This window comes from Rhincodon typus, chromosome 6 (assembly GCF_021869965.1).
Source record: "Rhincodon typus isolate 14 chromosome 6, sRhiTyp1.1, whole genome shotgun sequence".
NCBI classification, from domain to species: Eukaryota; Metazoa; Chordata; class Chondrichthyes; order Orectolobiformes; family Rhincodontidae; genus Rhincodon; species Rhincodon typus.
Window position 1 is genome coordinate 43616958 of NC_063337.1, and position 26262 is coordinate 43643219.

Genomic DNA, 26262 nt, shown 5'->3' on the forward strand with positions numbered 1-26262 from the left:
GAAATTGAGGGACTTTCTTACAAGAAAGGATTGAGTAGCTTGGCCTATATGTATTGGAGTTTTTGAGTGGCAACCTGAATGAAGCAAACAAGATTCTTAGAGGGCTTGACAAGGTTGATGTTTACCCTTGTGGAAGAATCTAAGACCAGAGGGCATAATCTCAGAATAGGGGGTTATCTATTTAAATCAGAGATGAGGGGGAATTTCTTCTCTCAGAGCATTAGAGAATGTGTGGAATGCTTTACCAGGGCTGCAGAGATTGGGTCATTAAGGAAATCAAGCATTATTGGGATAACAGAGGAAAGTGGATTTGAGGATTGTCAGATTAGCCATGATTGCATTGAATAGCCTATTTCTGCTCCTAGATTTTATGCTGTGTCTAAAAGGCAAGACAAGCGTGATGGCCAAATGATCTCTTTCTTGCTATGATTTCTAATAATTTAGCTCAGAGTAATTAGAGATAACCACAACTGCTAATTACACCACTTAATAAAATTATTACACACCTCCTCCACTCCCAAGTCACTAATGGTCCATATGTTATGTAATAAGGTTCCAGAACAATATGCCTAAAGCAGCAGAAACAAAGATATTTTCTGACACACTTCTGGATGAGGTGAGGCTACTGGATCAGAGGTAGGGACATACCACTGCACAAGGCATTTGCAGAGACAATTATTTTATTTAACCTATTTTTCTAACCAATCTGTTCAGAGATGTTGTTTTACACTACTGGAGGAGATGGTACTTGAACCCAGGCCTCCTGAATCAAAGGTAGGGACATTGCCACTGCACTACAAGAGCCCTTTGCACAGATAATTCTTTTTTTCTAATTAACCTGCTCAGAGTTATTACATACCTCTGGAACAGGGAATCAAAGACTCCCTCCAGTGTGGGAGCAGCCACTGTTCATTTGCAGCCTCCTGGCTCAGAGATAGGGATAATACTACTGCACAAGGCCTTTGCAAAGAGAATAAAAATATTTTCCATTTCAATCTAGTCAGAGATGTTACTATACACCACTGGAGAAGGTGGAACTTGAACCCAGGCCTCCTGGCTCAGACCTAGAGACACCACCACTATACAAGGGCTTTGCAGAGAGAATAAAACGCTAAGCATTATCACTTCAAGGTTTTGAATTGTTAAAATTGGTGTCAACGCAGAAAATTCCCGGTGAATCTAAGTGCCCCGGGTGTTCACTTTGAGAAAGAGAAAACCGACTGGGGTGAGGACTCAATTCAGTTCGACTGATTCGAATGCATTTGGCTGTAACGCTGGGTAATGCACAGCAACTGATCTGTACTAAATAGTTCATGGATTGCTGGTACAACATGAGAGCTGCATCCTGCGACTGGTTCCATATCCTACAAAGTGAAAAGGAAAAAAAAAACACATGAACTTGTTGCCAAGTCTGAGTCATATAAGGACTGTGCACTATGGATGACATTCCCAGCGTCAAACAGAAACTGCTACGTGTAGACTTTTTCCTTTAAACGTGAAAGCTTCAGCTGTAGCTTGCAATGCTTTCGCCTTTTGTTTACACTGCTGTTTCCTTATGCTTCACCCGGCGTATTTCCTCACCAGGACTGTGGGAGTACACGCGCGATCTGCACCGATCTCTGCCTCTGCATTTTTAAGCCACACATATGTTAGCACTGCCAGGAGACACTTACAAGGATTCTGTTTTTATTGCGTTTTGAAAGCTTTGATGATGCGTTCGCGCTCTTTGAAGATGAGATCGTCACAGGACACAGTCTTTGGGTGAAATCTGGACTCTTTGATTATTCCTGATCGGGGACTCGAAGAATCAACCTGTTACATATTTCGAGTCACGGGGTTTCTTTTACTGTCGATTTTAGACGGACAAATCACTCTCTGTTACCGCATTAATGATGCAGAAAGTTTGTTAAAAAAAAAAGCAATTTAGACCTTCGAGAACGCTTTGTAGATCAAGAGTATACGTCGCCTAACTGGATTTGATATTAAATAAGCAGTGGAGTTTGGTAATAAATCCCAATGTTATTGCTATTCATATTGGTTACAGTATTTGGAGACTTTCGCCTTCATGGCACCAAAGCTCAAGGTGGATCTATTAAAGCTTTGCGATCCTCTACTATACAGAGAGATGGTAAGTTGCAGTTTTGCTTTAAAATTTTCGCATTAAAAGTTCGAACGTTAATGTTTTCTAGCTAATTATGTAAATTTGGGCTGTTCAGCGACTCCTGTTGGACTGGGTATCGTGAAGAAAATCCAAAAAAAATCTACAAAACTTTCTCTCTCTCTGTTTCCCCAAAGTACATACAGCAGCATTTTAAGATCTTGGCAGAACATTTAGTTTATCTCGCTGAAACGTTCCAACTCTTCCATTTTTAAAACATTTTATATTTAGTGCAGTCCTCGTGTACTTTGGGTTTTTTGACATATTTATTCGGGCTTTATTCGTTCATTATATTTTAGAACGAAGGCAGCATTTTTTAGGGCATCTTAAAAGATCTTTAACTGATTTACCATACAACTGGTAAATCTCGAAGAATAAGAAACAACGATGTGTATATGATCATCAAGAAATCTAAACAATTGGTAAATTAATGCATTTTAATGTTAGTCCCTGTCAGTTTCAGCAGAGTATAGAGGACAAGACTTTCTCAAATTCACAAACTTTTTTAAAATTAGTTTTCAAAAGTTTGTTTGGACAAAGGAGACACCGAACCTCGTGTTTACTAAACTTGCCTTGCTCCCCCCTGCAATGAATTATTGTGCTTTGGGTCATGAAATTTCAGTAGTGGAATAAACTGTAAGAAGAGCGGCTGGCCGTTGTTTTGGCTGAGGGCGGTTTGCTGCCGTGCCTGTCGTGTTAATGCTGACAGATGCGTGTCCATTGTGCAGGACTCTGGTTTCAGAGCACGCTGCCTTCCAGCAGCTGGAAGAATGTGTCAGCTTTTTTGGAGGCAGCGGGATTTATTACCCTGCGGGAAGACACATTACTCGGCACTCAGATCTGGAAGGAGCAAAGCATGACCTCATCAGTGCCATTGTATGCATTACAGTGAGAGAGGGAGGATCTATCTCCTTCAAGGCCACACTCTCATTTGCAGCGAGAGCAACGAGCTCGGCCAAATCTGCCTTAAAGGCACCGCGCTACACTGTCCTTCCACTTGCCCCCGTTTTAAATGGACAGGGGAGGGGGCGGGGCACCAGAACCCACTGTGACGTCAGTTGGCCGTGACGTCAACATGTCGTGACGTCAGCGGGCCGCGGATCCCAATCCCTCTTGATTCTGTCTTGGAGTTGGTGCATTTGCCAAGCGCCCTTCTCAGATCTTGCTTCAAGTAAACGAAAGCTGCTTGCAGGTCCTTTGTGTATATATATATATTTTAAAAAATAGAAGCTCACTTATTTGTGGTGCAGAAAATTCCTCTCCCTACCTTGCTTCCCACAGGATGTGCTGAATGAGGGTGCTGAAAGGGAAATCAGGAAAGAAAATAAATGTTTCAGAACTTCAGAAGAGATCTAAGAGTGAGATGAGGAGAAACCTCTTTATTCAGAGAGTTATTAGGATATGGAATGCACTGCCTGGGAGAGTGATGGAAGTGGATTCCATAGGAGGCTTCAAAAGAGAGCTGGATAAATATTTGAAAGGGATGAAGTTAGAGACCTATGGAAATAGGGCTGGAGAGTGGCACTAGCTGAGTCGTTCTTTTGGGTGATGGTACAGACATGATGGGTTGAATGGCTTCCTGTACTATGAAAATTCTGTGATTCTACTGCTGCAGAATTTCAGACTGTGGATGATCCATTAATGTCTGAAGATCCTGTTCTGAAATCTTACTGTGCTAAGCAGTCGTTGTTCTAGTAACTAAACCTTTGTGCCATTATCATAAATATCAGATGTCATTGAGTTCATTGATTCTATGGTCAAAAATGTTTCTTTTTTTAACCCAAGTCAGAATGTGGAAGTTAATTATAAGGGATATTTGTTACAAAATTACGATTTTGAGTTAATTCACAGTTGTAGTCACCAATTTATTTAAATTAATTTAATCTTATTTATTAAAATGATTGTAAATTGAATTCCAACATTAAAAAACATTCTTTATTAGTCCATGAATTAATTAAAATTGAGTTGTGCCTTTCATTTAAACAACATATCCTAAATTGCGCCACCTGCTATCAAAGTAATTTTTAACTTAAGTGGCTCACCTTCATTTAAACTGAGAATTTTCATGAGATAGTTGGGAATTACTCACTCGAAGAAAATCATGCCCTTTTTGATGTTTTAAAATTAATTTTGCAGTTCAGTGAGACCAAATAGGTTTGCTGGTAACTTTTGAATTAATTCTGGGTATCCATATCAATCTCTTTTAGTTCCTGGACCTATTTTCCAATGTGCTGGAAGAAAATCTTTGAGAAAAGTTGTGATAAAATGCACCTAATTGTAGTTGAAAGTTTTAGAGGAAGAAAAAATGTCAGGCAATAAACAGCTGACTTTATTTCTTTTAATTATTTTGCTTCACTAATTTCCTTCCTTAGCCACACATCTCCTGAATTTGTCAAAACAGGAATGGAATTCTTTTCCCAAACCCTCCACTAATGCTGCTTTTGGTAAATGCTCAAATAATTGAGAGAGCAACTCAGTGAGGAGTACACATTTCATTTTACTTATCACTGCCCACTACCACCACTATACCCTGTCTCATAGGAGAGGCTGGGAATGAAGTAATGTGAAAGATTGAACCTGTGTCTCAGTGAAACTTGCCACAACAACTTGCAGTTATACAATATGAAAACAACATATTTTCAGTTTCTGCAGTAGTAATAGAAAACTGCTGGAAATATATTGTGGAGAGAAACCAAGTTAACATAGACTTGAAAGATTAACTCTGTTTATCACCACAGATGCTGCCAGACCTGTTGTGTAATCTTAGTTTTTTTTTGCTTCTGTTGATTTTATACAACACCTGTAACAAATTATATCATCCTAAGACACTTGAGGAACATCAAATAAAATTTTACCACCAAACCTCTTCAGCAGATAACAGGAGTAAATATTTTGTGAAAAACATGGATTTTAAGGAAGATTGGCAGATATGAGGCGGAGAGTTTGAAGGAGAGAATTGACAAGTTTATGACCCGGACAGCTGAAGGCAGGATTGTCTATAATGGGGAAAAGAAAATCAAGGATGTATTAGAGGTCAGGCTCAGAGATGTGCAGATATTTTGAAGGATTATAGGGCTAGAGAAGGCTGCAGAGAAATTAAATGCTCAGATTTCAGAGGGATATAAAACAAAAGGTGAGGGTATTAAAATTTAGGCATTGCTGGATCAGCAGGCAATGCGGATTACACTAGACCACTATAGTTGTTGGGGCACAAATGTTATGAGTACCAATGCAATGTACATGTTATTTATGGAGAAGGTTAGAATTGTAGAAAAAAAACTTTTCAAAAATGTGAGGTTTTGCTGTGTTCACACAGTTACCATTTAGTAAATTGTAATGCATAGAATCCCTGCAGTGCGGAAGCAGGCCATTTGGCCCATCAAGTCCACACCAACCCTCCAAAGAGCATCCCACCCAGACCCGTCCCCCCCACTAGCCCCATAACCCTGCATTTCCTATGGCTAACCCACCTAGCCTGCATATCCCTGGACACTATGGGCAATTTAGCATGGCCAATCCACCTAAACTATACATCTTTGGACTGTGGGAGGAAGCCCACACAGACACAGGGAGAATGTGCAACTCCACACAGACAGTCACCCGAGGCTGGAATCAAACCAGGGTCCCTGGCTGTGAGGCAGCAGTGCTATCACTGAGCCATCATGTCATCCAAGTGCCCAAATAGCCAACAAGGACAAAAATTACTGCCAGCAGCTTCCCCACAAACTACCAGCAGCTCCTCTGTATCCTCATATGTTCAGACATTGCCCTCCAAAAATTAAGTCATCTCCATCCTTTATGATGGAGGATAAGTCAGTGTTAAAGAAGATAACATTGGTTAAGCCTAGGATCCAACCCTAGAATTTCTGTAGCTATGTCCCAGGGCTGAGATGATTGGCCTTCAATAAACACATTCTCCTTTGCACCCCTCGATCTGCATTCACAGTAGATCAGTTCATGTTTACAATATCTTATAAAATTATATAACTGAATTGATCTGCAGCCCTATAAATGGAATTCAAGCCATATTTACATAACCTGACGTCTTAATATAAACCCTTACACTTTTGTGTCATTTTGCTGAATTTGAATTAGACCTGGATGCTTGATCAATTGAGATATTCAACACAGAGATTGCGTGATTGTTGTGAAGCTGAGGGTATCAATTATAGGTGCAAGCCAGGTCAATCGTGTTAACACGGTATATAGGTTAACCATGATCTAACTGAATTCAGAAGCTGAATCCAACCTGATGCATGGTACCCAAAATTGAATTCAGTACCCCAGACACGTTTTGACCAATGCTCTTTACAGCTGAAGCGTCAATTCTTTGCAATTGTCTTCCAGTCTGCTTGTGGAAAAAGCAAAATTCTAAAAGCTATTTTTTGTAGTACCTTTGTACTTGCACATAGACATTTTGGCGATTTGTGGAAAAAGTTGTCCTCCACAGTTTCTCATCTCTCAATATTAAGAATGTATTCCTATTGGGCATTTTTGTTTGGATCACAGTGGATGACCTCACACTTCCTCACATTGAGTTCCAAACTAGCAGTTTTGCCCATTCAATTAATCTATCTGTAGTATTATAACTTCTTGATCCTCTATAAGTATATCCTCCTTTTTAAAATCAATGTCATATGCAAGAAGAAATGAGGAACTCTGTTCTTCAACAAATTTATAATTGACTCACCATTGTCCACATTGTTCAATACCAGGGAAAATTCAGCCTAATGAATTGTTAAAACTGAAACTCAGTCAACTTTCTTGGGCCATGCTTACATTTGGTTCTGATAACTTGGGAAGAAATGTTTTGTTTTTGAATTGCGCCAGAATAATTCATTTAGATGAGGATTTTTTTAAAAAATCAAGTAAAATTTTGATGCATAAAGCTTTTTTTCTAGTTTTTACGAAGTGTAATAGGCAGTGGCAGTCTCAAAGGCTCTTTGTGTAGATCAGCATCATTTGTAACTTTACAGGGCAATGGATGGAGCTACGGAATCGTTACTATAGATCTGGATAGTATTTCTAGGCCCAACAAAGGGGTGCTCATGTGCCACTACCATTACTGCAATATGTTTCTGGTGTGGTATCAAAGTTGATTTGAAATTTACTCAAACTCATCGGACACTTTTAATGAATTTAAGCAGAATATTTTATTGTAGAAGAAAAGTGATGATTCCACATGCAGCTGTCGCATGACGGAGTTTAATTCACAGTCTGAGCAGACCTAGGGTGTTGCTGGCTGTGCTTTCTGATCAACACCCACTGGTCCCTAACTGGACCATGAGAACTATTCATTACAGAATAAAGTAAACATTATATTGAGCATGGGAAACATTCAATATCATTCTACAGATGCACTCATTGCAATGAAAACTTTTAAACTTGAGACCTCAGATGTTAAATTTAATAGCATGCCTTGTAAATTACTTTGTTACTAATTCTTCTGTTGCCATGTAGCATTAAACATTCCCTTGACCCATTTAAATATGCCCGTATTCTAACATAAATGAATTATTTAAATTGCAAGTCAGATAAATACAGCAAGAAAGCCACAATCAGCTGTTGTTATTTCACTGCAAATTCCGGAGTTTGGGTAAGCCTGACATTAATATAACATTCTATCAAAGTTTCAAGACTGAATCATATCACTTTCAATATACAAATAGTATATATTCAAATGTAAAATAACAAACCATCAAAATAATTTATCCATGAGAAATATGTATACGTATGATTTTAAGAAAGCTATAAGCACGATAAATGTTCTTTTCTATGTCCTTGACTGGTCACATACAATATACCATATGTACACACACACATCTATTTTATGTTAGTGTATGCAAGCATACTGTTCAATTCAATTAAACGCTGGCTACACTGAAGTGGATGCAGGCCATCCTGTGATCAATCAACTTCGTTGGGGGTTACTATTAACCAGAAACTGAATTGGACTAGTTATATAACTACTATCACTGCAATAGCAGGTCTGAGGCAAGAAATCCTGCAATGAGTGACTCATCTCCTGATTCCCCAATACCTGTCCACCATTTACCAGGTGCAAGTCAGGAGTGTGATGAAACACTCCCTACTTGCATGGATGGCGTGTAGCTCCTACATCATCCATGGCAGAGCAGCCCACTTGGTTGGCACGACAACCACAAACATTCAGCCTGTGTCTCCACCATCGGTCAGTAGCAGCAGTGTATCTTTGGACAACACCTTCCAAATGCAAAACCACAAGGACAAGAGCAGGAGATACGATTGTCCTGAAATGGAATTAGATCACTGTTCCTTCATTGACACCGGTTCAAAATTCAAAATCCTGAAACTCCCTTCCTAATAGCTTTGTGGGTCACCTAAACCAATAGGACTGCAGTGATTAAAGAAGGCAGCTCACCATCCCCAGCCAGTGACACCCTCATCCTATGAGTAAATTGTTAAAAATGGAACACTGACTAAAATGTCACTTAGGAAATCCAGCCTTCCACTTGGAATAAATGCTAGCTGAAAGGTGGAATTTTTTTATTCATTTGTGGGACATAGGCTTTGCTGGCTGGGCCAGTATTTTTTGCACGTCCTGAGTTGCCCCTCAGAAGATCATCTTGAAGTGTTGCGTTGATTCAAACGAAGGTTCAGAAATTACCTTGACCTAACAACAGATACCCAAACGTTGTTAAGCAGCTGATTTTCTTTCACCAGGGTGGAGAATCCTTTACTTGGACTAGAAAAGACTTGAGTCAACTTGAAGTTGAGCCAGCTGGCATTATTTTCCAACATTGGTCTGGAGGTAGTTGATGGAAGATTCTGCTGGACATCTGGCAGTTGATGCTCTCCCTAAACAAGTGATAGACAGTGCAGCTGAAACCAGTCCAGCACCACTGTGCAAACTGTTTATGTTTGTCCCATAACGTCTTGTCTGTTATTGTCACACATTGTGCGTTTGTGAAAATCTATATTGTTGTCCCCTCTTGGATATGACCTTTAGACTCTTACGTCAACATGCAGTAATAAAAAAAACCCTTCTCACAGCAAAACAAAGCTGAAGCTTTATGTCTTAAGTTGTCTCGTAGTGCTTGGTAAAGCTCTGATGAAGGTTTGAACAATTTTGGTAGGTCTTACTTTCCTTTGCAATTGATGAAGTTATTTTTCTCAGGCTATGTGGTGGTTGTAAAAGAGATCTTTTATACAAAATAAATTTGAACACTTATATTTTCTACTTAATATATTTTAATAAGATAGGCAAAGTGTATTCAAATTTATTCATATTACGTTATCATATTACGTTCTTATAATATTTATAATATCGAGGGTAAGCAATAGGCTAATGGTATTATCACTAGACTATTAATCCAGAAACCCAGCTAATGTTCTGGGGACCCAGGTTAGAATCCCAAAACGGCAGATGGTGGAGTTTGAATTCGATAACTCAAAAAAAAATAAAATAAAACAAGTCTGGAATTAAGAATCTACTGATCACCATGAAGCCATTGTCGGTTGTCAGAAAAACCCATCCAGTTCACTGTTGTCCTTCAGGGAAGGAAATCTCCTACCCTCATCTGGTCTGACCCATATGTGACTCCAGACGCATAGCAATGTGGTTGACTCTCAATTGTCCTCTGAAATGGCCTAGCAAACCATGCAGTTGTACCAATCGCTACAAACTCTCAAAGAAATGAAACCGGACGGATCACCGGCCATTGACCTAGGCACCAGAAAAGACAACAGCAGAAACAGCCCTGTCGACCCTGCAAAGTCCTCCTCACTAACATCTGGGGACTGGTGCCAAAATTGGGAGAGCTGTCTCACGGACTAGTTAAGCAACAGCCTGACACAGTCATACTCACAGAATCATACCTTACAGACAATGTCCCACACACCACCATTGCCATCCCTGGATATGTCCTGTTCCACCGGCAGGCCAGACCCAGCAGAGCGGGTGGCACAGTGGTATACAGTCGGGAGGGTGTTGCTCTGGGAGTCCTGAACATTGACTCTGGACTCCCTGAAGTCTTATGGCTTCAGATTAAACATGGGCAAAGAAACCTCCTGCTGATTACCATGTACCATCCTCCCTCAGCTGATGAATAAGTAATCCTCCATTTCTAGCAACACTGAGAGGAAGCACTGAGGATGGCAAGGGCACAAAATGGACTCTGGGTGGGGGACTTCAATGTCCACCATCAAGAGTGGCTTGGCAGCAGTACTACTGACATTGCTGCTAGACAGGGTCTGTGGAAAGTTGTGAGGGAACCAACAAGAAGACAAAACATACTTGACCTCATCCTTACCAATCTGCCGGCTGCAATTGCATCTGTCCATGACAGTATCAGTAAGAGTGACCATTCACAGTCCTTGTGGGGATGAAGTCCCGCCTTCACATTGAGAATTACTTCCATCGTGTTGTGTGGCACTATCACCATGCTAAATAGGACAGACTTCGCACAGATCTAGCAACTAAAGACTGGGCATCCCTGAGGCACTGTGGGCCATCAACAGCAGCAGAATTGTACTCCAGCACAAACTGTAATCTCATGGCCTGGCATATCCCCCACTCAACCATTACCATCAAACCAGGGGATCAACCCTGGTTCAATGGAGAGTGCAGGAGGGCATGGCAGGAGCAGCACCATGCATACCTGAAGATGAAGTACCAACCTGGTGAAGCCACCAAACAGGACTACTTGCATGTCAAACAGTGAAAACACAAGTGATAGACAGAGCTAAGTGATCCCACAACCAACAGATCAGATCTAAACTGTGCAGTCCTGTCACATCCAGTCACTAAAGGTGCTGGATGATTAAACAACTCACTGGAGGAGGAGGCTCCACAAATATCCCCATCTTCATTGACAGAAGAGCCCAGCACATCAGTGCAAAAGATAATGCTGAAGCATTCGCAGCAATCTTCAGCCAGAAGTGCTAGGTGGATTATCCATCTTGGCCTCCTTGAGTGGTCCCCAGTATTACAGATACCAGTCTTCAATCAATTCGATTCACTCCATGTGATATCAAGAAATGGTTGGAGACATTGGATACTGCAAAGGCTACGAGCCCTGACAACATTCTGGCAATAGTACTGAAGACTTGTGCTCCAGAATTTGCGGCTCCCCTAGCTAAGTTGTTCCTGTACAGTTAAAACCCTGTTATCTACCCGACAATGTTGAAAATTGCCCAAGTATGTCCTGTACACAAAAAGCAGGACAAATCTAACCCGGCCAACTACCGCCCCATCAGTCTCCTCTCGATCATCAGTAAAGTGATGGAAGGTGTCATCAACAGTGCTAACTAGGAGCACTTGCTCAGCGACGCCCAGTTTGGGTTCCGCCAGGGCCACTCAGCTCCTGATCTCATTACAGCCTTGGTTCAAACATGGACAAAAGAGCAGAATTCCAGAGGTGAGGTGAGAGTGACAGCACCTTCCAAACCCACGACCGCTTCCATCTAGAAGGACAGGGACAGCAGACATATGGGAACAGCACCACCTCCAAATTCCCCTCCAAGCCACTCACCATCCTGACTTGGAAACACATCGCTGTTCCTTCACTGTTGCTCGGTCAAAATCCTGGAGTTCCCTCCCTTATAGCATTGTGGGTCAACCCACAGCAGGAGGACTGCAGCAATTCAAGAAGGCAGCTCACCATCACCTTCTCAAGGGCAACTAGGGACAGGCAAGTGATGCTGGTCAGCCAGTGACACCCACATCCCACAAATAAACAGAAAAATAATTCTGACTGAATGCTGGATTTAGGATTTTACCTTTCAAATAAAATATTGTATTCACTAACCCTGCAAGAATTAGTCGACAATTTATCTGAGGTTGTAGATTTGCTTGCCGAGCCGGTGTGTTTGATTGCAGATGTTTCGTCACTCTGCTAGGTAACATCGTCAGTGTGCCTCCGGTGAAACAGTGTGTTGTGACCCATTTGAATAATGCCCTGCTGCAGCTTTGATTAAGACCAGATACTCAATTACACCAGCAACCACCCCAACACCCATAACCGGAGCTGCATCAGGACATTATTCAAACAGGCCACAACACACTGCAGCAACCTGAAATTGTGCAAAGCAGAACAGGAGCACTTATATGGAGATTTTAAAAAGGAATGGATACTCAGAAAGTACAATCTGCCGTTACCTCCAAAACAGACCACAACAAGACACAACATGGCCAGACTCGCTAATCAATCTACCATATATCAGAGACATATCAGAGATGACCACAAGACTACTCAGACCCCTAGGTATCAGGGTAGCCCACAAACCAACAACCACCCTATAACAGCTACTGCCTAACGTAAAGGATCCCATTCCCACAACGTAATATACAAAATACCATGCAATGACTGTGAGAAACAATACATAGGCCAAACTGGAAGAAAACTGACAATAAGGATACACTAACACCAATTAGCCACCAAGAGACACGACCAATTCTCACTGTCCTCAATATACATGGACAAAGAAGGACATAAATTCAACTGGGACACCACATCCATAATAGCACAAGCCAACCAGAAACATGCCAGGGAATTCCTGGAGGCCTGGCATTCTAACCAGAACTCCATCAACAAACACATTGAACTCGACCTGATATACCAACCACTGAAAAACAGAACTGGAAGTGATACCAACCACCCCAGCAAACCGAGGCATATAAATAACAAGTGGGTCAGAACACCAAAGCTTCGCTGGCGGCGCACTGACAGTGTTACCTAACAGAGTGACAAAACGTCTGTAACCAGACCCACCGGCTCAGCGAGCAAGTCTACAACCTCATCCTCAACCTGAGCTACAAATCTCAAAAACTTTCAACAATTTATCCTACTAATAATACATCAAAAACCTTACATCTAAACATGCATCCTATGCCAGAACTTTAATTCCATTTATCACATTTGTTGGATTTGTCTGTCATCTCTTTTCAATATAATTTCCTGAGTACATATTTAAAATGGACATTGCCTATACAGATATGTCAGTGTGCTCACATTCTCCCATCATCATAACGATAGCCTCGTTTTCACTTCCCAATATTTGGGTAGCATTATGAAAAACATCTATGCTTCATTAAGTTCTTCTTCTCAGCTTACCAAATTGCTGCTAATTTAGTTTTGTTTTAAATTGTAAATGATATAAAAGGCAAGAATCATACAATGAACACTTTTTTGATGACGTTACTTTGGGGTCTGAATTATTTTGACATCCTTGGCCCAATTCTTCAACTTTCTGACCTCGCTTAACCTGAAGATAACACTTGGGGCAAAAATCTTCCCAGCCACTGAATGAGGTGGACATTGGCATGAAAGTTGGGAGAATTGTGTGAAATGGGCAGCAAGGAAATTCCTGATATCAAGAGCAAAATGTCCCATTTCCAACCAAGTGATGAATGGCAAGACAAGACCCTCTCTCGTCAGTGGTGACAGGCCTATGTACATGCATTAACATCCTCATTACTATGTTACCTTGCCTCATTTTTATGCAGTTTCCCATTTCCCCAGTACCCCACATAGAAACCAGACCATGACAATTCCTGGTGTGAAAGTCAAAACAGTAACCTGGAGACTCCAGCTCACTGCTTTGTCTTCCAGGACTTGATCATGTACACTACACACCAAAATCTCAGGTTGCGCACCCCCCATAGGCAGCAGCCACTCATAGCCCCTTCCACATCATAGTCACCAAAATTGGGTGTCAATATCCCCATGCCCGATGTGTTTGGGGCAATAGACAGAGACCAAGCAGGGCAACTGTGGACGGGCAACACCTGACTGGGTGTTAAAATGGCACCAGTGCCAGGCCGTGAAGTTCCGCAGTGGTCGGTACTTCTTTCAGTGGTGAGTGGGAGAATAAAACATGTGGAGGTGCCATAGGAGTATGGTGCTTACTTAATGAAACGAGATTGGGAAAGTAGTGTGAGAAAAACCCAATGAGGCCAATGGAGAGAAACCCTTTGTGAAATTCTCCCAAATTCACACAGCTGATTTCTGATGGAATTCAGCCCTTGTTTTTGCCACTCTTCAGCAGATTTTCTTCTTGCTTCCTGGGTTTAGAACTGGCATTGCAAAATGGCCACCCATTATGTACTGGAAATCACAATTGCGCGATTATTTTAAAGTACCCACTGAAATCAATGTGCAGGTGCCCTGCAACATCAGTATTATGTCAAAATGCAGATCTATCCTCTCTGCATTTAGTGCTACAGAGGAACAGTTATTAATATCTAAACACTCTAGTTTCAGGCTATATTTTCACAGGGTTGACTCCAAAGCTGGACTCCCAAATGACCTGTTGTCAAGGGGGCCTGACAAAATTGAAATGGATCTGCATCTGTTCCTTGCATCTACAGGAACATTAACATGAGACTGGGGGCAAGGCATAAACAGTATAGAGTCTGGTGGAAGGAGGGGAAATACCTGAAACAGTGACAGACTTCTCCACCGGAATTCCTCTGCTGTTTCCAACCAATCTCACTCAACTTTCAATGAATCATAACGAAAAATACGGTATTTGATATATAAGGATACAATTGTGGATGCAACTGTGACAGCTGTTGATAGCTTTCAAATGGACCACACCCTGTTTGACATAATTTCAGGCATATTTAAGAAAATAGAAATATAGTTATTACACCCATGTATTTCAATATGGTACAGCAAAAGGCATTTTGTTCCTTTTTGAAAGAATAACTGGAAAGTTTGACGCAGACTATTTGCTAGAATGCACAGGATTTCAGAAGCCTGTGGGTTAGCATGCCTCAGGATATTTTAATTGAGGTAAAAGGAAAGCTGAATTTTGGCAATGAACAACAGGTTGTTCAGCATTTAAAAGAGAAAAACAGGTTAGAATTTGGAATTTAGATGTTTATCTGACCTACTTTAATTTCACTTGAACATGTTAAGCAAACTTCACTGAAGCTTTTCTTTCCTTGTTTTAGAAATGCTTGGAACGCAATGACGTTTAGGATAACAATGTGCCAAAATTGATTCAAAGTTAGATTAAATGTGTTGACTCAGCAAATAGAGCAGTTAAGAGGCATTGTTGTTCTTTCATCTGCTTAAATTATAGATTAGGAGAAGATGAAAACTATAAACAGAGGATACAAGAAATTTTCAGGCTTGGTATTGGACTTGATTCAAACACATGGGACTGGATATTGAGGATAAAAGTGGAACTGAACAGGGTCGAGCAGGAAATGGTAATGACAGCTGGGCATGAGGCCAGAAGTCCAACCCTCGCTCCCATGGCAGCCATTTTCACTGGCACAGGAAAAACAGTAAGGTGGAGGTCCCATATGCTGTGATGTGGACGTTGTCAGCACCACTCAGGATAAGAAGTGAATAAAAATGATGTAATCTTGCATCCAGTCCACCCTTAAGTGCTGTAGCTTGAGTTATATTGTGTTAGCTAAAGTAAGTGATGACAGTGCACTGATTGGAAAGGTTAATGTCCAGCTTTGTTACTGCTGACAGCTGTCAAATGAAAGAACAGTTTGGAAAGAATAGAAAGGTCTTCAGGTGCACGAGAATTTATTATCCAATGAATAAACCACTATTTTGCATTGTACGATATTGAAAGGCTAGTCCAGTGTGGTCCAGAATTATTTCTTTCAACTTTCTCCATTGCTGTTATTTATTCTTGGAAAAATGGTTTGCTTGTTTTAAAATTTTGACAGATGTATGTGTTTTCATTCCATTGTTGCAGAACAGCTCAGCCATTTGTTGAGCTGTTTAGAGCTGTAACAGCTGTATGATCTTTTGGTTGCCTTAGCAAACATAAGTTTGTTTACTCAGTTAAACTAGGGATTAGGAGTGTGATGGCATGGCTGCCTTCCAAAGTACTGACAGATTTTGTTCTGAAACTGTAGAATTTGCTTTTGGTTGTTCTAGCAATGTAAGCTTATGATATCAGCAAAATTTTCAGATTCTGAAGAGGACAGTGGTTTTCAAGTCAAACCAAAATACTGTGGATGCAGGAAATCTGAAACAAACACAGAATAGTGGAGAAGCTTAGCAAGTCTAGCAACAACTGAGGAAATAGGAACAGAGTTAACATTTCAAGTCCAGTAAAACCATCTTTCAATTCAGTATTAATTCTGTTACTTTCTCAGCTGATGTTGCCAGAACAAATGGTTTTCAAGTGCCTACTTGAATGATGTTAGTTAGTTTGAAAAATTTACAAACTTACGAAGAGGATAGTTTTTAAATGCCTATTTAAGTGATCTTAGTTTATTTTGGAAGGCTCATGAGCTGTTCAATGACTTCTAATTGTTGTTCCAGGGTTTGAGAATTCTGTTTATAAAGTGGATACTGGATGAGCTGTTTGGAGGAGTTAAGGTGATTTAGCAAATATTAAATTGGGGTAAAAGATAAGGATTAATTGAGTGAGAATTAACATTGCTTTATACTAATCTGAAAACCTGTGTGCTGTCTCTAGAAATGAAGGAACTTTAATCCTGCCTACATTGGTATTGGTCCACCTCCAAATATAGTGACAAGGCCCATCCATGTCATCCACTTTTTCAAGATATGAAAATGCCCAGCCTGCCAATTCCAACCTCAGGTTAAAAAAGTCTGCCCCTGATATCCATTTACACTTTTTAAATGGAATTAGACAGAAAGAGAAAGAAGTGAAAGAACACACTTGATATTAATGTAATGCCTTTTCATGTCTCTTCAGAAGGTCTTGCGGAGCACCACAACTAACTAATTAAATAATTAATTTAAATGCAGTTTCATATACATTACATACTGCAAGCTGCTGGTTTGAAATGGTTTCTTAAACATTTTCTGCCTGATTCTTTTGGTATGTTTGAACAGCTTCTGCTTCTGTTTCCATTTCTCTCTCCCACTCAAAGGATCTTGTGAATCTCAACTTTCCTGATGGAGCCCAAGTGAGAATCTTAATTGAAAGACTCACTAAACCCATTGGCACTGAATGGAAACATTTTTGACCTCAAAAGTTTCCAAAGGAATATTTAAACAGAATTGAACTTTCCTGGTATTTGTTCAAACAAGTTTTTAAGCTCTCTCTCTTCCTTCGAGCCTCCTGAAACAAATACTTCAGTTCTCTGTTGAAAGTTTGCATAATTATGTCCTACAGATATTTTGACTTTCTTATTCCTTCTCCTCTATAAATTTCAGGTTAAAGCAATTGCAAAAGTGCAAATTCTGCAGCAGCACAAGGTCTCGTACCATTTAGGTCCAAAACTGGTGAATCTTTATCAGACATTCACCCTTTCTATATAAATGAATTGATCCCAGAAATTAAGTCAGGTTCTACAGTGCACATACAGATATGGCCAAATGACCCGAGAACTGAATGGAAGACTTTGAATTATCAAATAATTCTATATATTAAATGCATATTTCACCAGGATCAAGCTGGTGGCAATAGCTAGCAAACATTCTTCACAAATATTAGCTCCTTTCAAAACTGTTTGCTTTGTCTGCTTTGTCATTGCTTTATGAAATGGGACCACCTTGAATCGTGCTTTGCTAATCCAATTATTATCACCGAATTGCATTTCCTACTGTTGTTCACAAACATGTTGAAAAATAAGTTCTGAGAACACTATGAATCAGGAAATTAGAAACACAAACATGACCCAGTGTTGCAAAATGGATCACTTACCCTCACCACGTTGCAGTGACACCAAACACGTGCCTGTTTCGGCAGAGCTCCAACTCATTTTGAGATTACAGATTGTTGCCATGTGCTGAAAATGCCTGCCAAACCACTGCAGGATGTGCTTCGACAAATTTTAATACACAACTTATGTGAGCATGTTGCACAGTATGCAATTTGTAGTAAATCAAATAACGTCACCATAGGTGGAGCATTATAAATTCCTGAATATATGTATTCATGTTGAAGAGAAAATCAGTGGCAACAAATTGTTGATGAAATGTCTCAGTAAGATATATCAATCTCACAAGCAGTTCTTCAGTAATTTTTTGTAGATTGAAGCACTGCAGCAACTGATGTATTATGCTGCTATTGCACTGAAGCTATCTGTTTCAGTTTGATATTTGCTTCAATGCAGCAGTTGTGAGTTGATTCTCAATTCTGTAAAATATGACCATATCAAAAGTTACTGTGCATGATAATTAAATACATGTAGGCTGGATGATTAATTGGCACTTCAATGTCAGTGAAATGTTCACTTTGGTGAACAGATGACTGGAAAATGTAAGGGCAACACATAGACTACTGAGGAACATCTGAAACTTAAACAGAAATAAAAATTGTTCCCTTCATACTGAGTTAAACCACAGCAGGTACAAAAGCAAAACTCTGTGAACCTATCCAATGAGTCTCTTCTGCGCCATCAACTTTTGTAAGTAGGTGCTGCTCCTACTCTCCATTATCAGCTGTATTAAAAATATTAGTAAATGCAGGTATTATCTGAGGTGGCATCTTTGGTTTATGCCCTTGAATGTTTTATTTCAGTCACGTGCAAAGAACAACCATAGCTTAAATTTATATTGAATTTTATAAGCTTGAGAGAGCAAATAAAAACTGTTTCATATTTCTGCTGAAAGTAGTATCTTCTTTCACTGCACTGAATTATGGTATGTTTTAGTATAAATTACATGTTCAAGTTTCTGGAGTGGAGTGTGAACACGATGTTCACAACTTGGTGACAGTGCTACCAATAAACTAGAGGATACTCCACAAACTGAAGTCTTGGAAGGTGGTGGTTGAAAGATCAACCAAAATGTGTTGGAATAGTGAAAGTCAAAGCTGAATAAAAATGGATGAGGGTTTTGCCAGCAGATTGTGTGAGATGGGGGTGGGGACAATGCCAGGGAGGTGGGAGTTATTTAAGATGGAAAGGATATGGGGTTGGAAGCCGTGCTTGAGATCAAATCAGGTTCCAAACTTTCTGGTTCAACTTGAATGATTGGGAAGCTGCAAAATCAGTGGAAAATGCAGTGTTTGTGATAGGACTATAGCGATTCAATTTTACTGGTATTTAAGTAACTGGAAGAAATTATGACAGATCTATGAATGGTTTTGAACTAGTAACATGACAACACAAAAGCAAAGAAGGAATCCAAAGAAACGATGGTGAAAGAGTTGGATACTGTGAACATACTTGCAGAAGCTGACTTTGTATGAGATTTCATTATCAAAGGGCAACGGCCCATCTTGGAGGGGGGCAAAATTCAACAATAGAGCTTGATAAAATTTTGATGATGACCTGCAAAGACAGGAAGAGAAGCATTGAGGCTGGAGTGGAACAAAGAAAGTGTAGACCCAGCAAACTGGACTACAAAGGATAAGTGTTGAAGGTAGGTGGTGAAGTAAACTATGTCAAAGAGTGCAGAGGGCAAGAAGCGACAATACACTGTGGTTTATGATGTGATTTCTGATTTAAGGCCATTTTGCAAGTGTAGATTTGAAACAGGAGTTTCAAGTAAGATGAACACGGAATGGAACATAGGAACCAGTGTAGGCCATTCAGCCTTTCAAGCCTCCTTCGCCATTCATTTAGATCATGAAAGATCTGTGGCCTAACTCCATTGGCCTGCCTTAGGTCTCTTGATACCCTTGCTTAGCAAAAATTTGATATGGGAGGGAAAATCATGTTTTGCAGTATTGAGTGAGGAAAAAGAAATTGGAAATAGATATATTGTGAGAATAGAAATTGAAAACTACTTATGGCACCAGTTATATATGAGTAATAATGAGCCTGCAGTACAGAGTTAGGCTATTTGGCCTAACAATATGTGTTTCTCATCCAAGGGTTTCCCTTGAGCCTTTCTCAAGAGCTACTCTTGCAACCTCCCAATCTCTTCTCCACCCCAACCTTCTTCTCCCCACCCCCCTGAACCACCAGGCATGCAGCATAATTAACTAAATGAAATAACTGCCAGCCTGAGATCCCCCTGCCAGCCTCAGAAATTGGCTGCGACTTCCCAGACCTTGGCCGCCAGCTCCGACCACTCCTGACACACAGCCCCTAGCTCTTAGTCCCCACAGAAAGCATGGAAAGTATCAGCCCCTGATTAGTGGGGCAGCTCTTCACCATGTCTTTCCAGTCAAATTGCAAGTGGGCTTTCTCTCTGGTTGCTCAAGTGAGTGAATTGTCCTGGCCATTCTGGGGACTTTGAGGTAGATTCGTCCTACAGTCCTATGTATTTTCAGTACATTATCCAGTCCATCTTACCAAACTCTATCAGCCTATCATTCTATTACTTTCTTCCCTCATGCACATATCTAGTTTTTGCTCTAAACTAGCTGTCTCAACTACTTCTTGTGGCACCACATTCCATCTTCTATTGGGTAACAATTCCCTCTTAGAATTGCTCGGGGCTATCTTATAGTTATGGCCTCTAATTTGGACTCCTTGACAAGTGTAAATATTTCACCTATATTTGCTGTGCCATACTTTTAATTTTCTTAAAGAGCTCCATCAACTTCTCAACCTTTTTTCTACAGAATCAAACCCCTGCTTGATCAGCATTTCCTGGTGAGAATATCCTTTTGGTCCTTTCATCATAGTTAGGAATATCATTTCACCTTTTCCAATTCCTGCGTATCTTTCCTATAATATAGAGACAGATCTGTACACAGTACCCCAAATAGTTGGTCCAACAAATGTTCTCTATACATGAGATATAACTTCTTTGTCTTTTAATGTTGTCAGGGCCCGTAGCCTTTGTAGTATCCAGTGCCTTCAGTCATTTCTTGATATCACTGGGAGTGAACCAAGTTGAAGGCAGGCACCTATGACATTGGAGACATCAAGAAGAGATGGAGTTAAATAATCCATTCAGCATTTATGACTGAAGATGCTAGCAAATGCTGGAGATTTGTCTTTTGCACCAATGTGCTAGGCTCCCCATCATTGGGAATGGGCATACCTCCTCCAGTAAGTTGTTTAATTGTCTTCCATTATTCATGATTGATTACGACATGATTGCTGAGCTTAGATCTCTAATTTACACTGTTTGGTATCATAGTAATTCTGTGGTGTAAGGTTTACCAGGATGATTCTTCCTTTTTTTTGGTGTTGGTGCTACTCCTGACATACCCTTCTGCATTCTTCACTGAAGAAACATTGATCCCATGGTTTGATAGCAAGAGTGTAGAGTAGGGGAGTTGCGTGCCCTGAAGCTCTAGATTGTATTTGAATACGACTCTGCTACTGCTGATTGCCTACAGTATCATATTGATCTCCAGTCTTAATTTGTTAGATCTGTTTGAAATCTATCCCATTCACCACAATAATTGTGGCAGTTATGAGGTCTAGAATGCTTTTTCCTCACTTCTTGCCACAGTCACAGTCTATCATTAAGTTCTTTAGGGCTCAGATATCTCCCTCAGTAGTGGTGCTACCAAGCCACTCTTAGCAATGCACATTGAAGCTCCCTACCCAGTGAATATTCAGTACCCTCAGTGCTTCCTCAAGTGATGTTCAAGATGGAGGAGCACTGATTCATCAGCTGAGGGTTGGGGAGGGGAGGCTTGGGTTAAGTCGTAATCAGCAGGAGATGTCTTTGCAGTTTGACCTGATGCCATGATACTTCATGGGGTTCAAAGTCAGTGTTGAGGATTCCAATGTCAGTCAGGCATAGTGGTGTCTGGATATTGGCTGTAAGGAATGATTCCTCTAGAATGACTATGTCAAGCTGTTGCTTCATGAGCTTTCCCAAGGTACCAGATTTTAGGAAGGAGGACTTTGCAGGGTCATCAGGGTTATTTCCAATGCCTTGGTCGTTGTTGAGTGGTCCATCCAGTTTCATTCCTTTTATCAGACTTGGTAGCAGTCAGAAACAATAGAATGACTTGGTTGGCCATTTCAGAGAGCATTTAAGAGTCAAACACTTTGCTGTGGATTTGAAATCACATGTAGGCTAGATTTTCGCTCACTGAAGGGCATTACTGAACAAGATGTTTATGACAATCAAAATGGTTTCATGGTCACCGTCAGACTAGTTTTAAATCCAGATTTATTCATTTAAATTTCATTATCTGATGTGGTGGGGTTCAAACCAATGTCCCTCGAGAATTAGCTTGAGTTGCTGGATTACTAATCCAATGACACTTCACTTTAGCATTTCTGCTGGGATGAGAGCTTGTGGATTTTCAGGTCCGGACAGTCAGCAAACATTTGGCCTATCAATCATCATAATCATGTCTGATCCTGCTCCTATGCAACTCACGCATGGCTGCTTCCAACACAGAATACTTGTTACCAAATATGGGCAGTAAGTCTTGCCTTTTTCTAGCCGTTGACAGGGACATTTTAAAACTGCTATCCCTGGCTCTTCCCTGTGGAGATTAGAATAGTCTGGAAATCCACTCTGGGTTCTTCTTAATTTGGAAATAGTAGTTCCAGACCAGTAGAGTGGCCAGCAGAGAATCATTCAGTCAATTGAGGTGAACTAAAGGCACCCTCTTGCTTTTGATAATTTTAGTTGCCTTTTTCCCTAAAATTTACATCCATGGCTTGGCTGAGGAATGCTGCATTAATGGCAGGACTAATTCTCCGATTCAGTGTTTCCAGTGTTCGTGGAAGTCTTGAATTTATAACTCCTGATTTTTAGCTATTAATTGAATGCAACAATGTTCTACTTTAAAGATCAAGTGCAATGATTAATAGTCATTCAATTGTTTTAAAATAAAACTTAATTTTCCAAAAAAAGGAACATACAATAGTAATAAAATTGTACTTGTTCAATTTTGTATTTTTCAAGGAACTACAAGAGAAAAATAAAAGCTTTATTTCTGTCATTATTGTAATTCCAGAACAGATACTAATTTCATCCATTTTACTAAATTGCATGTTAAAAGACAGTATTATTTGCATCCAAAATGCTCAACTACCTATGACTGGCAGCTTTGCCTCATCAGATAAGATGATCAAATTTGTTTCTAGAGTAATTTCTACACCTTCATTTGTCATACTGAAACCAGATGTTAATTACATGTTCTAATCTGGATATGTGTGGGCCAACCTTTAGATAATGGTACTCTTCAACTTGATGTTTATTTCTGTGTAATCTTTCTTCACTATGGTCTTACTTAAATACATACTATTTGCCGTTAAGAAGGTTTACTACAAATTTTGATAACGGGCAAAAATGAACATAGCGATCACAGTGTGTGATTAACCGATACTTATTGCAACTAATGCAGACAGCAGGCAAACTGCATGCAGCCTGCTCATTTAAATGATTGTGGTGTGCTGCTAACGTTAAGTGCACTGTTGAGTAGCTGCATGCTGAGGGGGAACATAAAATCATGAGAGGCTAGCATAAATTGAAAATTTTCTGCACTACTTAATATTAGCATAATATTGAAGATGAATGTGCATTTTGGTTGGAGAAGGTATTGGAAATCACTGTCAACACGTTTGCTCAGAAAGGACATGAGAATGATATAACAACATGGCAGTAAGCAAGTTCAAAAACTTTCCATGCCTGTGCTGGTGGTCTTGGTGTGCAATATGGAATGTACAAGAGATGTCATCTATCTACAGGACATCAGGAGACCCTTTAGACTAATTATGCAAAACGGAACAGAATCAGATAGCCATGACAGTCAGTAGCAGGAATTTGACTGAGGAGCCGAATGTAGTGCCATAAGAAATTCACAATGCGTCAGTAGTTAGCACTGCTGCCTCACAGTGCCAGGGGCCCGGGTTCGTTTCTACGCTCCTGTGACTGTCTGTGTGGAGTTTGCACATTCTCCCCGCGGCTGTGTGGGTTTCCCCTGGGTGCTCTGGTTTCTTCCCACAGTCCAAAGATGTGCAGGTTAGCTGGATTGGCCATGGTAAATTGCCCATAGTGTCTGGGGATGTGCAGCATAGGTGGATTAGCCATGGGAAATGCAGGGTTACAGTGAATTAAATCCCATCTAGTGTGTAAAATGCCATGGCAACAGAGCAGTGTTTGTGCAGTCATAGCATACCTCAGCCTGGAGGAAACCAGCCATCCCTTCAAAGCTACATGCTTTGTCTGTTTCTTTATGGAAAAAGAGAGCAACATGCGTTCATCTCTCTTTGCATGTACAGCTTTGTTGCATATACAGCCTCAGCACTATAGTGGAGGGTGAATTGGAAGATTTGGCAAAGATCACCTGCTTCAGTCTGGGAGAAGCCAGATGCATTGCCACTGTTGCCTTCACAGCCATTGGCAATGCTGTCCCTGCCCTGTTCTGAGGCTGCAGTTGTGGCTGCAACAGATAGGATATTTCAGTGAAGTCATCTTTTATGAGCATCTGACTCATTGTCCCATGCTAACATTTAGATAGGAGAATTATTTCTTGAACACTGCAGATATGACTTCCTCCTTCTCCTTCCAGCAGTTTGTCCTGCTGTATGTCACCTCAGCTCATTTTTCCTGTCATACTGACAACCAGAGGGGATGCAAATTACTGCACTCATGTCTGGAAATAAGTTTTTTGTGTAGAATCCCCTTGAATTTCACCATCGTTAAACAACACTGAGAACTACCAAATATTTCTAAAAACCAGCAAGTACCAGCAGAGTGCAATCAGCAAATAACAGTAGTGGTTGATCCCTTTTAAAATTGCATGGTTCTTCCCTGTCAGTGAATGCACGTTCAGCTGCATTCAGCCAACAATTGGTTGGAGTTTTGAGCCCCAGAATGGCAGTGCTGACATTAACTTTTCCATTTAGCACTGATTGACAGCACTCGGGCATACTTCAGATGCTGTCTCATAAACATCCTCACCAAAATGCTAACCACTGGTGTGAGCACTAGAGGTGTGAATGCATACCATGGAGATCATTCTGGTGGCAGAATGACACAATCAGCACTGAAAAACTGAATTTTGGTTTAATGCTAAGATTTCAACAATGTCACTCTTTCCTGATCACCAAGATATACAACAGCTTTACAGTTTTCATGCTTTACTCTGTGCTGAAATAACACCACTCAGGAACACAGCCTAAAATCTCTGAACTCTTTTCCAGTAATCAAATTAGTTACATGCTTAGATGTGTATGCCATTCTGTCAAGTAAATGCTGACTAGTTCTCTTTATTGATAGTCCCCAGAGCCTCTGTGAGTTTATGAACTACCTCGTGCCAATTCAGGGCAATTTTGTGCCAAGGATGAGAATTGTAGAATCCCTACAGTGTAGGAATAGGCCATTCAGCCCATTGAGTCCACACTGGACCTCTGAAGAGCATCCCACCCCATCCCCGTAACCCCACATTTACTATAGCTAGCGCACCTAACCTGCACATCTTTGGACTATGGAAGGAAACCCGAGCACCTGGAGGAAACCCACACAGACATGAGGAGAATGTGTAACCTCCACACAGACTGTTGCCCAAGGGGGGAATTGAACCCAGGTCTCTAGTACTGTGAGGCAGCAGCACTAACCAGTGTATCACCATGCCACCCTTGACTAAATTAAGGTTATCTAAGCACTTTTCCAATGAACATGCCTTTGACTTTACTGACCATTCAAGCTTTTTCCTGTACTCAAAAACAGATGTTATTCTTTTAAAATGATGTAATCTGCACAAATTGCTGATGTTTTCTCCAGTGGAGTTTATATAAGGAGGCAGGAAAGTTTAGAAACTGGAAAGGGTCATTTGGTTAAACAAGCCTATCCCTTTTGGATTGGTTTCACCCCACCTTTCACAGACAAATTCAGAAACATCGCAAGGCTTTCAGCCAAGATGGTTCCAACAAACAGGGGATGTTTTCTCCCAGCACTAGAAATGGATGTGTTTGAGTTCCTGGAATCTGAATAGTCAGTAACATAAAAAGGATGTTTCAGCAAAATTTTAAATATTTCTTGTCTACTGCCTGAACGCGCACAGAAATTTGTTGGAAATGCAAGCATTCCATTTGTTTTCATGCTTACTTTGATTACAACATCAGTAAGAAGCTTGTTTACAATCAATTAAAAATTTTTAGATACCCATAATCTCCTGTACTGTTTACTCATAAAGAACTGCATATAAATTGTGGCTATGTTCATCAACTCAGAGCTTCTAAAATATAGGCCTGTTCAAGTATGACAAAAAAAAATTGTCAATTATGAGTTGTACAGTTCTGTTCCAGATCAATTCCCCACTCTTTATATCTCCTTCTCTTGATGGTGATAAGTCAT

General features: G+C 40.4%; 1 protein-coding gene across 2 annotated transcripts in view; it reads left to right on the forward strand.

The window, feature by feature from the left end:
* The first annotated feature begins 1847 nt into the window (after window positions 1-1847).
* The window catches only part of pdgfd (platelet derived growth factor d), a 172651-nt gene continuing 148236 nt past the window's right edge, over window positions 1848-26262 (forward strand). For both annotated transcript variants that reach the window (XM_048598343.1, XM_048598344.1), the window contains exon 1: window positions 1848-2128. In XM_048598343.1, coding sequence (XP_048454300.1) covers window positions 2017-2128 — 112 coding nt within the window. In that variant the 5' untranslated portion in view covers window positions 1848-2016. The remainder of the gene's footprint in view (window positions 2129-26262) is intronic.